General features: G+C 33.5%; 1 protein-coding gene across 1 annotated transcript; it reads left to right on the forward strand.

The window, feature by feature from the left end:
- The first annotated feature begins 561 nt into the window (after positions 1-561).
- On the forward strand, positions 562-12,132 carry LOC110693257 (MLO-like protein 11). Its single transcript, XM_021870410.1, has 15 exons — positions 562-1,435; positions 1,756-1,813; positions 1,961-2,190; positions 2,356-2,472; positions 2,904-2,964; positions 5,251-5,345; positions 7,268-7,342; positions 7,775-7,860; positions 8,077-8,126; positions 8,422-8,462; positions 8,950-9,120; positions 9,225-9,260; positions 9,525-9,592; positions 9,677-9,737; positions 10,318-12,132. Exons 1-15 carry the CDS (start codon positions 1,298-1,300, stop codon positions 10,708-10,710), a joined length of 1,680 nt encoding a protein of 559 aa, XP_021726102.1. The 5' UTR covers positions 562-1,297; the 3' UTR covers positions 10,711-12,132.
- The last annotated feature ends 512 nt before the right edge of the window (positions 12,133-12,644 follow it).

Genomic DNA, 12,644 nt, shown 5'->3' on the forward strand with positions numbered 1-12,644 from the left:
TAATAATAATAATAATAATAATAATAATAATAATGAAATCTGCTCTGCTTTGCTCTGCCCAGAAGCTCAAAAGAATAGGGCCTAAGCCAATTATCAATCATGTTATTAATATGTAAAAAAAAAAAAAAATTATATAAGTGCAAACCACAAGGTTCAATTAAAAATAAAATAAAAAACTCAAAGAATAACTCAATTTTGGTTTTACAATGGCAGTTGCAGTTTTGAAAAGTCTTTAAATTTTTTTTTATCGATTACACGTCTATAATAGTAGCAATCCGGGGCAACGCCAAGGCTACTCAGTACTCACTAGATGTAGCCCAGTACATACACCAATGGAGTAATACTCTGTATTCTTTAAAGAATTTAAACCTTGATTCACTACGTATGTGAGTATGTGGCAAATTTAACCCATTTGCATGTGACAACGTTCTGGAAATCCGTCATTGACAGCATCACTTCTCTAATATCCTAACTAATAGCACAGAGATCAACGGGCCATTCATTATTCATTAATTATTAACCAACAATTTGATCCATTTTTATTCAAATAAACTAATCTAATTGTAAGTATTATGCACAAATCAAAGGACCTTTCTATAACCTGTCGGGAGATCCATATGGTTGGGTAGTTTCCTGTTGATCCCAACGAGAAGAGAGAGAGCACACAAAATTTTATTAAATTCTCTGCATCTTCTATCAACTGAATCTAAACTCTTTCACATTTTCTGGGTTTATTTTATTCTTTATTTATTTATATTTTAATCACATTGCTCTATGAATTAAGTGATTCATTCTTCAAGAACATTGAGATTATAATTCATTTCTTGGGTTTTGATTGAAGTTTCTGCCACATTTTTGGGAGTTTTTGTTGCACTGTAGGAGAAGGCAAGGGAAAATAGGAAGTGGGTTTGATATATTTCTGGGTTAATATTCTGGATAATTTCAAAATTTTCTGGGTTTTCAAGGAATTTTCTTTTTGGTGGAGGTTAAGCTAAAAAAATTCCAATTTTCTGGGTTTTTGTTTTGGTTGAGAGAGAACTAAAAAATTCCCACATTTTTGGTAATTTTTAATTTGCACCACAAAGCTGTCCATTTCATGAATGAATAGTCGTGTGAAATCATATGTCTACTAAGAAGGAAGAAAAGGTGACATTTGTTTTAAGTGGAAGGGTCCTGATGTTTTGTGTCATGGGTCTTGGAAAATAACATGTTACCTAGCTTTACTGGTACTGTAATGGTGATATTGGTCTAAAACTGTTTCGAGAACTCGAAATAACCGCCATTTTTGTAGGATTGTATGGTCATAGAAATGGAGGATAAGAATGAGGAAATGCGCTCTTTGGCTTTAACTCCAACATGGTCTGTTGCATCTGTTTTGACATTCTTTGTTGCAATTTCTTTGCTGGTTGAAAGATCAATCCACTGGCTGAGTAATGTGAGTTTTCATTCAATATTCAAAATTTACTGAATTTTTAGATTTTGGGCAACTTCTGTTATTAATTTCCTGTTTATGTTTAAGTGTTGGTACTGAAAACAAGTTGGTTTGAATCCGGTTATATGTAATTATAACTAGTCTTGAGTTGTTTTCGCTGTCAACTGATTACATGTTTGCTGACCTGAGAATCTATTTGTTTAGTAGTCAAAAATCACCTTTTGATCGAATATCTAATTTGTTTCAACAAAAAGAGGATGTTTTTCATGATCTTTTGTAACTAACTGCTGCAATTTTCACCTGCTATTGTTCTTATATTCCAGTGGCTTGATAAAACACGTCGAAAGCCGTTGCTTCAAACTGTCGAGAAAATGAAAGAAGGTACTTGCAATAATGAATGTTGGTGCTTTGTTGAAGAGTTAATATTTTCGTGATGAATGTCTGAAAGGCAATGCTACAGAACTTTAGATGCTCTTTGTATAGCTTGGGGCTTATCTCAAAACTTACTAATTTTATCTCTGTATGCAGAGTTGATGCTCCTCGGCTTTATATCTCTTCTTCTAACAGCAACTTCAAGCACTATATCCAGCTTTTGCATATCTTCAAAGTTTTTTGGTGGTGTATTTTCCCCGTGCTCTGAATCTGAAGTCCATGAAGCTTCTGAAGAGGATTTATCCGAAGGACGTAAACTTTGGACATCATCTCCTCAAAATTTCAGGAGATTGATGAGTGTCCTTCATCAAAATAAGTGTCCTGAGGCATGTGTTTTCTTATGTTTATTTTATTTTAAAAGCTAATAGAGTTGTTACTTCACTAGAGCACCTTTCATAAATGATGCTCCTTATGTCTTTTGAGTCACTGATTTCACTGTTTCCAGTTTGAATAATTGGGTTTTGAAATTTATCTGCTTGTTTTGCGTGTAGGGTAAAGAACCATTTGTATCATATGAAGGCCTCGAGCAGTTGCACCGATTTATCTTCATCATGGCAGTGACACATGTATCTTATAGCTGTTTAACAATGCTGCTTGCAATTGTGAAGGTTAGAGTCATTGTTCCTTCCACTTTTCATATACTCTGTTTAGTTTGGAACTAAACAGAGTATATGCACCTAATAGACGTTATGATCATCAATGTCAGTCATTTTAGTTTTCCCTTTCAAAGTAAGGATTGTTTCCTGGGATGTGCTTGGTAACTTTCCATTCTCATCCTACTGTAATTTAGTGTAGTTAAGGCATTTGGAATTGAGTCACTATATAGTTTTCTAGGATGAAAGGTAAGGTTGTCTTATCCAGCTCTTCCCACAGGATTATTGCATGTATAACAGACTCTGTTCTGCTGAAACATGTGTCTGATCTGTTGACTGTCAATTTACTTGCTTTTTAGTGATAACCAATCACTTGATTTACATTATCTTAAAACTAGCCTCTTCTAAAACCTCCCCTTCTTTTCTTGCTGAATGTTTATTGCCAGATACATAGTTGGAGAAAATGGGAGGACCAAGCTCAGTTGGATCGGCATGATGCACTCACAGGCAAGTTGTCTAGTTTCAGCTGAAATAACGACTATCTGATGGAAGTTGAATTAAATGTAAACTTGTGTTAGTATTAGTATATGTAGGCAGCGTGATGTATGTGTCAGAGATTAGCTTTGGTGATATTGGTACCCTATTGTCAAATGGTTAAGCCATCCCAGATCCTATTGAGGTCAAACTAATACTTTTAAATGTAAAACCCATCTGATACCCCCCAATGGACAACTCTTAAGTTCCTCACGATAAGAGTAGCATTTAGCGTAAAAAGTTCTATAGGAAGAATATAGATGTATAGGTTGCAAATATGCAGGCAGCCTGCCATTCCATAACCTGTTTCTTTATTTATCGTAATTCTGTGAATGAAAAGGAGTAAGTATAGAGTTGTAGGAGATGATATCAGACATTAAAAAATGAATAAATGTGAAAAATTACATGGGCCTTTTTCGTATTCTAAAAGAGTTAAAAAAAAAAAAAAAATACCTTCAGTGAACAGATCCCTGATAACATCTTGCAATAGCTGAATAGCATTTCTTTCCCATTGCAGCTTATTCCTTGCAATATCAATATATGGGTGTATCCTATCTTTAGCAAGAACAAATTTTGGATAGACCTGTGCCCTCATTGCGACTGATTGAGCTGTAAGCCCATTTAGTGTACAAATTTCTTTCGTAGGCATTCTAAGATGCCAGAAGAGAAGAAGGCATATGCATCAACTGTAGTGAAAATCTTTGATAAAGATGGAATAAAAGATTTGGTTAGCCCATGCAGAGTAGTCGTTGAAAGAAAGATTTGGTTACATCTGCTCTTCAATCAAAATTAGCCATATATATTACTAAATTATTATGTAGTTAATATGACCTGTTATTTTAAGTAATTACTCATTTACTAATATATATTACTGACTTATATTTGATAAGTTTAGTATATTATATATGCAGTAGAAAGAATACTGTTTAATTTAGTATATAGAAAACCTTTTAATAGAATCTAGCTGCTTCTGTTAGAACTTGACCATTGCTGCAATTTTTTTTCCATGTATCAATCACCTCCATGACTCCACCTAGGATCTGAATTGTCTTTTTAAGTTAGCTAGGATTCTTGATTAGTTCCTGAGCAGTGCATGAGGCTTCAACAAGGCAAAGTGGAAGGACATCTAATATCTAAATTCTTTTCCTCAATCCTTTTGGAGAGGTGATTTTGAGACAAGCTAAACCTTAATTTTTGAACATGACCAAGATCTGGAAGCAAGCTCTTTCAAATGATGCAATGTGTTCCTTATGTGAACTTTAAATTTGAATCTTCATGGCTGAAGATTGTTCTTGGCTTATTTGAGTTCAAAGAATCTGTTTTCTTGGTGATCCATAAGATACAGCCTTGTTACTTTGATTTTACCAGTTCGAAAGACTTAGTAATTTAGGATATGCTTTATATTGACTGATAAATATACCTGGCTAATAGAAAATTCCTCCTATTCATAATCATTTGTCACCATTTGTAGTGCTGAAAGCTTTTCTTACAGTCCTCCTGGAATAAGTTTCTTTTCTGTGTCGTAGGCTTTCCTACTCTCAAAATACCAATAAAGACACACTGAATCATACCTCCTCTTCTTTAATTATTGCCACAATTGGGATTTCATGCATTCCAGTGCTCTAATATAATTCAATTTATTTTTAAGTAACAATTTTAGAATTTTGATATTATGAAAGTATACTTCGAGACGAATTTACCTCACCAGACTATATTTCCCCTTACGTAAAAATCACAATAGATCATCACATGGTATTGTGTGATTAGTGTAAAAATTTAATTGTTACAATAATTAAAGAACAAAAAAAAATATTTCTTATAGCTTTGATATTATGAAATTATAATTCAAGAATAAAATACCTCACCTGACTATATTTTTCCTTACGTAAAAATAGCAATAGATCATCACATGGTAGGCGTGTGAATAGTGTAAAAATACAATTATTACAATAATTAAAGAACAAAGAAAATATATCTTATTGCAGTACTGGCATAGTTGATTCACGATAAGGTTATGGGCTATGCACCTTTTCCATTTGCACCAGTTTATCTTTATGTGCTGACTAAAAACTGACTTCTTTAGCTTTCTTAATAATTGGGACACTCCAAAAATTGGACGCACTGGAGCTGATATGTCTATATTGAATTTCCAAATGCTGAAACACAAACATACTATTATATATATGTACTGATATTGGTATGGCATAGCTTGCTGAAATGATGACATAAACGGATAACAGTCAGCTTGTTTTTCAACAGAGATCACAAGGGAGTTGGTAATGCGAAGGCAATCAAGCTTTGTCAAATTTCAAGCGTCAAATATTTTGACCAAGAGCAATTTCTGGATTTGGGTGGTAAGCATGAATGTTATGCTTGATTTTCTGTTTATGTAGATTTCAACCTGAAATATCTTCTTTGTGGATAAATAAACATGTAAGGCTTTGTACATCTTGACATTGCTCTCAGCAGGATGCACATTGTCTTGTACATATTGGTTGGTGCTGTTTCATAACTTTCTCAACTTGATAGTTCTTGTACTCAGTGAGGTCTCAACTGTCCCAAGCCTTTAATAACAAGAAAAGAAAAGAAAAAAGAATAGAAGCATGGATTCAAGATAGTCACGACCACCATATTCTCCAATTAATCCCTATTGGGAAAGTTTTCAATAGGCCTGGCCTGGCTTTGATGTATTTTCACTGTGTTATAAGCTTACATTTGGCATCATATGTTCTAGGTACCCTGAAGCTCAGTCAATTTTAACAGTCTATTAACTGATTCTACCCAATAATTAGATATCATTTTCTGATCTTAGAAAGTGACATGTTGATTTTTTTCGATGTATGAGCATTATAGGGATACTCATTAGTCCAAAATTGGGTAATAAATCAATATATATCTGCACCATATTTTTTCATGTCTGAAAAGTAGTCTACTAGGATAGAGGGTAACTTGTGAAAAGACTCTAAAATACAAAGAATTAAAGCATGGAATTCTTGATGAGAACTTTTCAACCTTTCCATTTACATAGAGAAGTATATCTAAAGTCAGTATTGTATATGAAGTTTAGATTATCTAGTTTACATGTGTACAGTGTACTATTAATTATGTTACTGTTGTCATAGGGAAAAGTATACTAAGTAGGGAGGACTTAAGATATTTGAAGTGACGTAAATTGCAAATCTCAACTCTCAATTCATCACTTTGGAATTTGTCTGTAATTATGTGCTTCTTTTATACTAGAGATGGGAAAATTTGCTTGCAGTGTTAAGATATATATGTTCTATGTTAATCCGGTGGGATCATTGTTAAGAGAACGAGATGTGGCCCAATTAGTTGAATTGCTGCCACCATTTTAATACATGGGCCTGTGCATTGAATTTAGTTCAAGCTCATTGTTTTGACATAGTTAGGGTGTCTTTAAACTTATCTTAACTGATTACTTGATTAGACTTTTATAGAACTTAATCATATCTATTAGCTTTTGACCAAATTATTTATTAGTTTATCTATCATCATTTAAACAGCAACGAACAAAAATTATTTAATCAATCCAAATAGATTGTAAAGCTTTAATGCATTTGATGGGGAAAAGGAAAAATTATCGGAATTTTAATCTTATATGTCCTTGAATCTCAAAATTGAAAGATAATCAGTTTCAGCTATTTGGAATGACTTATAGGCAGAATCCACAATTCTTTTGTTAGTTGTCCATTCAATTAAAATTAAATAAGTCATATGTTCATTCCTATAAAGTTGCAAGTACATCTTTGTAATAATTAGTTAGATGTAGGATTGAGGAGCTAAGTTAACAATGTGTTTTTACATTTGTTTCTATCTCAACTTATTTACAATTATCTAAATATACATGTCGTTTATGATATAAAAGGCACATCATTGGTCATTATTTTAGGCCAATTTTTCTTTATTTTTATTTTGTTGTTGCCGTAGGTTAAAAATATTGGTAGAGGCTTAGATAATGCTTTATTTACCCGACATGCTTTATTCTAATATGATGCTTTATAATATTTGTGTTTTTACTTCATCTTATTCTATACAATATATAGTTTTTTTACTTTTATTTTTCAAAGGGGTGGGTGGATGTTGTATCAGCATGTCTGCTGATTTTATGTTCTTCAGCAAGCAAGAATTTGTTATTTTGAAACTCCTTGGATGAATCTTCTTGGAGAAGGTTTAGCTAAAACTTTATACTGTTAATGCTAGACTCAATTGTTGGTTGTATCAAATCTTCTAAACTGACTTTTTAATTGTATGCCAGACATGTTTCTTCAGGCAATTTGGACATTCAGTGGTTCGTGCTGATTATCTTACACTACGCAAGGGATTCATTATGGTACTTAAATAATTAAACTGAAAATTTGTGTCTTTCTATTATTTGATTGAAATAGCATGCTATTAGAAATTTGCTTGGAGACAATTAGACAAATAAAGATGGATTGTTGCATGGTTGAGAGCTAAAGATGGTGCAATTTATGGCTTGTTGTTTTTAAGTACACTTACTTATAGTCCTCATAAATTCAAATTTTGCAGTAATGCTCTCTCTTGTCATCCATAACTAATCCTGTTATGCATTTTCTTTGAGCCCACCAATGAAAATTTTAATGTGCATGTCCAGCTCTTCTTGAGCTTTAATGAAATTTATTGGTGCTTTTGTTGTTATTAGGACGATTTCCTGCCAAAGCAATAGCTAATTTCAAAATGTCGAAATTTTCTTCTTGTGCTCTAGTTTTTCAAATATTTAAACTTCTTTTGTTATTCTTGACAGAACCATAAACTTAGTAGAAGATATGATTTTCACAGCTATATGGTTCAATCTATGGAAGAAGAATTTCAAAGAATTGTTGGTGTGAGGTAAGCTAGAAGATGTTTTCCTGCTGCATTTTTTCTTTAATCTTTGGATATCTATATTAAACTTTTTTGGAATTGCATAGACATTATAAGGAGAGTTTCATCGACTTGTGAAGTTATGCCATTTTCTGTTGCCTTTATCTTTATATCTTTTAATCACAATTTTATCAGACAATAATGTACTATCAATTTTCTGAAGCACTGCTCTATCTTTTGCAGTGGTCCACTTTGGGGATTTGTAGTTGCTTTCATGCTGTTTAACATAAGAGGTGAGGATGTTTAATGCATTTAAGGTGAATGTTCTTTATTGTGAACCATTGGGGAATAATTGTTGTAGATTATAAATGTTTACCTTTCTGTTTTGTAGATCTTCAAATATTGGTATACTCTATTATTTTACTGATTACGCCTGTGTACAATTAGATAAACCAATATTTCTTTTACCTCGTTGAACTAAATTGCAGCACCTTTGTGCCATAGAATTATAACAGGAGTGCCTTCCTTTTAGATGGGGCTGACGTCGTTTGAGGAACTATACTAATTGGTTTTCCTTGTTATTTCCAGGATCAAACCTATACTTTTGGATAGCCATATTACCTATAGCAGTAAGTCTGATTTCATTTGTATGTTTAGGTCTTTGCTTTCAATGCATTATTTACCTGTAGAGCTGTAGATGTATGGATGCTCCTGCATCAATACCTTGAAAGTTGCCATGGCATATATCATACTTCTGACTATTGAATAGAGCCTTGACTTTTGTTTCTCACTCCCTTCCAGCCCCCCAAAAATGAAGTGCATCTCATGTTTACTAGTTTTGCTTTTTTTTTTTTTTTTTTCCCCTCACCCTGTGGCAACCACAAAAAGAAGAATAGATCTTACCCAAAGCAGGGTATAGGGAGGTCCAAATGTATGCAACCTTATGGATGATTTGCTTACACTGATGGAGAGACTAATACTAATATGTGGCAACATTGAATAATATTATTTAAATTGCTGTCAAGGGAAAAAGCAAAAGACCTCCTATTCTGGTATCCTTTATTGATTGCTTTGCTTATTTTCATGGATAACTTGGTATCTGCGTTGAAAATGCAGCTCGTTCTTTTGGTGGGTACTAAGCTTCAACATGTTATAGCAACCTTAACGCTTGAGAGTGCTGGACTATCAGGGTTCTTTACGGGAACAAAGTTAAAGCCTCGTGATGATCTCTTTTGGTTTAAGAAGCCAGAATTGCTGCTATCCTTGATTCACTTTATACTTTTCCAGGTAGGAAAACTTATATGCCAGTTACCTTCTGTTTATTTTGTTTGAGTTAGTTATACACTCTGCTGTGTAGCCTCTTATTATTTATTCCTTGTGCATTTTTGCAGAATTCCTTTGAGCTTGCTTCTTTTTTCTGGTTTTGGGTACTTCCTTTTCTCACCTTATGTTTATTTTATTATGTTGTCAAAGATTGTTGCTTTATGATGATAAAGAATGAAAGACAGTTATTTTGAAAGTACTTTTTCTCCTTCCTCAAATTGCATCCCACCGTGAATGTGATTTTAGGATATCTATATGAAATAGATGTATTTAGTTTTGGGCGAAAAGGAGAAGCATAAGTTTTTTTGTCGATTTTCTTTTTAAATGGTTAATGGTTGTCACTGATGATATGATTATCCATTTTACAGTGGCAGTTTGGATATGATTCTTGCTTTATAAGTAACCATCTTCTGGTCTACTTGCGGCTTTTATTGGGGTATGTTTAGCTGTTTACCTTAGCTTTGAAAATACATATTAGCTATTAGGTAATTAAAGGTGTTGCATGGCTATCTTATTACAGATTCTCTGGGCAGTTCCTCTGCAGCTACAGCACTTTGCCACTGTATGCACTGGTTACTCAGGTAAATGGAAGCTGCTTGGAAAATATGGTCTTTTTTTTTCTTTTTATTTATTTTTATTTAATTGTTTTTTTTTTTGGTTGGTACTTCTTCAACTGAAAACTGTGATGTAACTAATGGGGAAGAAAAAGAGGAGAGAGAGAGAGAGAGAGATTAACATTCTTTGAACCTTGAAGGTTATATTTATGCTTATGGCTTCTATTATTATAACCTATCAACTTATCAAATGCAATATTGAATATTGTTATGATGTTGAGTTTTGTGGGACCCTTAAAATTTTTGGTTCCTATGGAACTATGGAAGTAGCGATTGAATATTTTCAATAACATTGCTGATAAATATGGAAATCAGCTACTAATGTGTGATTAGTTTTCTCATATGTAGCTATATGTTTACCCATCTTCCTTATGTTTTTTGATGTATCTTTTCTTTAAAACTATCACTATAATATACTTCCTCATGGTGACTTGACTTTGGCTACTCCCCTTACCCCAGCAACATGTATCATATACTTTAGGTTCGCATGTTTCCATTATCCTCTACTATTTTTCTTTACTTTGTGCTTCTTTTTGGCTTGTCTTAGATGGGAACAAATTACAAGGCAGCATTAATTCCTCATAGAATTAGGGAGACTCTTCATGGTTGGAAGAAGTCTGCGGCAAAGAGAAAGAAGAGGCTCGGTATGTATGGTGATGATTCAACCGTACATACAGATGCAAGCACGGTAATTTCATTAGACGAAGATGACAGTCACATGCTTGATATCCCTGTTTCTGGGGCTGCTACACAGTCTGAAATTGAGCTACAATCACCTTCCACAGCAGATGCAAGTCCACCAGTTGCCAATGAAAGTTCCAGTCGTGTTGGTACTCCTCTCCTCAGACCATCTGCCTCTATATCTGCAAGAATACCGAGTTCTCAGCAAATTGACATTCCACGGTGTTCTTCAATGCCAAATAGAAGAACTGATCAGTAGTTTAATGATAGGATCATAGTATTATGACATAACGGGAGTTTGTAGAGAATCTTCCTGTTTATAGGTTTTCACACGATTTATACAACAAATAAATCAATAGGTTATAGGCTTACTATATTGGATTCGGATCCTCTCCAGAAAGTGGACCGTCTAGTTACTGGTGGATTAGAGAAGGTATGAGGGGTGGAGGGTTTTTTATTTTTTTTTATGTACATGTATTTTTTTTTTTTTTAATTTTTCCTCTCAGTCTAGTAACTGAATGGTCCATTATTCGGAGAGAATCCTGTCTAGATTGTACTTTTGTAACATGATGACATTCTCAAAATGCTAATTGATGGACATGATTATACAGAAACAATTTTTTTTTTTTATTGCAGTTATTGCTCTGTGTCAAATAAGAGAATTGATTCAAAGTGACGGAAAAGAGTTTGTCAGATATATGCAGTTTATTATCAGAGTTGCACTCCAAATGAGCTTTTATATTGTAATACCATTGCTATGAGATCATTTATCACCAGGATCAGGCTCATTAACTACCCCAACATGTCCTGGATGATGAAAATTCTTCTGTGGATGAAGCATATGAGTCGGATTCATTGATTCCAAGCCTTGAGCAGCATTCCCTTTGATGAAATCCAGATGAAATGGAGGGGGGGATTTTGTATCACAGGTGTAACAAAAATCCCCGAACTGACAACACTTGACATTTCCACCGTAGCAAGGTCCACAATTACCATCAATCGAACAACATCCTTCTTGATTTGGATCATGGCGGGGAATGTAGGAAGCTAGAGATACCCTGTGAGCTAATGAAAGGTTCATCCATGGTGAGAGTAGAAGAGAGAAGAAACACAAGTAAAGGGTGTGTATCGATTTTATAGCCATTTTTTTTAGACTTGCTTTCTGCTATTATCGAGTAGGTCTTTGCTAGTGTGCTGGTTTTATAATTATTTATGGAGCATGCATTGTAGTGTGATGCTGGTTGTGTAAATTCTACCGTCATTCTATACTCAAAAATCATGCTACTTGTGTGAGTAGAAATTTTGTGTTTGTTAGGCTTCAAAAAATAACAACCTAGCTTATGCAAAAGAAATTTAGGGCAATAAGTATACTGTGATGGTTTTGTATGTAGGAATTGAAGGTGAAAAAGGAAGTGCAAATTCATGTAAAAGACAATGTAACGTATACAGTTATGTTAAGATCAACCCCATTAACTAAATTAAATAAGGAAAAAAAATTAAGTTACAAATGGTATGTTAAAAAAAATCATGTGTGGAAAACTATCAACTCGTGACAAATACTTGACCAACCCGCATTAGTCGAGGCATATGGAAATCGGAAAAATCGCTAGAGAGATCAAATATTAATGAAATTTATTTATTTATCTATTTTTATTTTATTTTTGAAAGGAAAGATACAAAAATTAGGTAAGTTTTCTCTCAAAACTATACCCTAACTTATCTAAAGAAATTAAATAAGAAAAATTAGCATCTACATTGGATCAATGTTTACATAGTCTGTAATTTTATGGCATACAGTTGCAACATAATCTGCTGCACGATTGATTTCTCTATACAAATGGCACGAAAAAACAACCTCTAAGAGCCAACAACTTCTTGACATCATTCATTAGCAATTAAATTTTCCAAGGACAACTAAAAGGCTATCACCTTCAATAAAAAGTTGTCGTATATTATGTTCAATAGCTACTAAATGACTGTTACAGAGAGCTGTAGCTTCTGCAATAATAGGAGTCGATGTACCAAGATATGTTAATGAAATACGTAGTACTCCCTCCGTCCCATAATACTTGGGACGTTGGGGTTGACACATAGTTTAAGAAAATTAGTAGTGGATCCATTTAAAACATTTGTTTATTATATAATAGATTCTCTTTTGTATTTTTATATTGCAAGAAACAACAAGTGAGGGTG

The sequence above is a fragment of the Chenopodium quinoa genome, unplaced genomic scaffold, assembly GCF_001683475.1.
Source record: "Chenopodium quinoa cultivar QQ74 unplaced genomic scaffold, ASM168347v1, whole genome shotgun sequence".
NCBI classification, from domain to species: domain Eukaryota; kingdom Viridiplantae; phylum Streptophyta; class Magnoliopsida; order Caryophyllales; family Amaranthaceae; genus Chenopodium; species Chenopodium quinoa.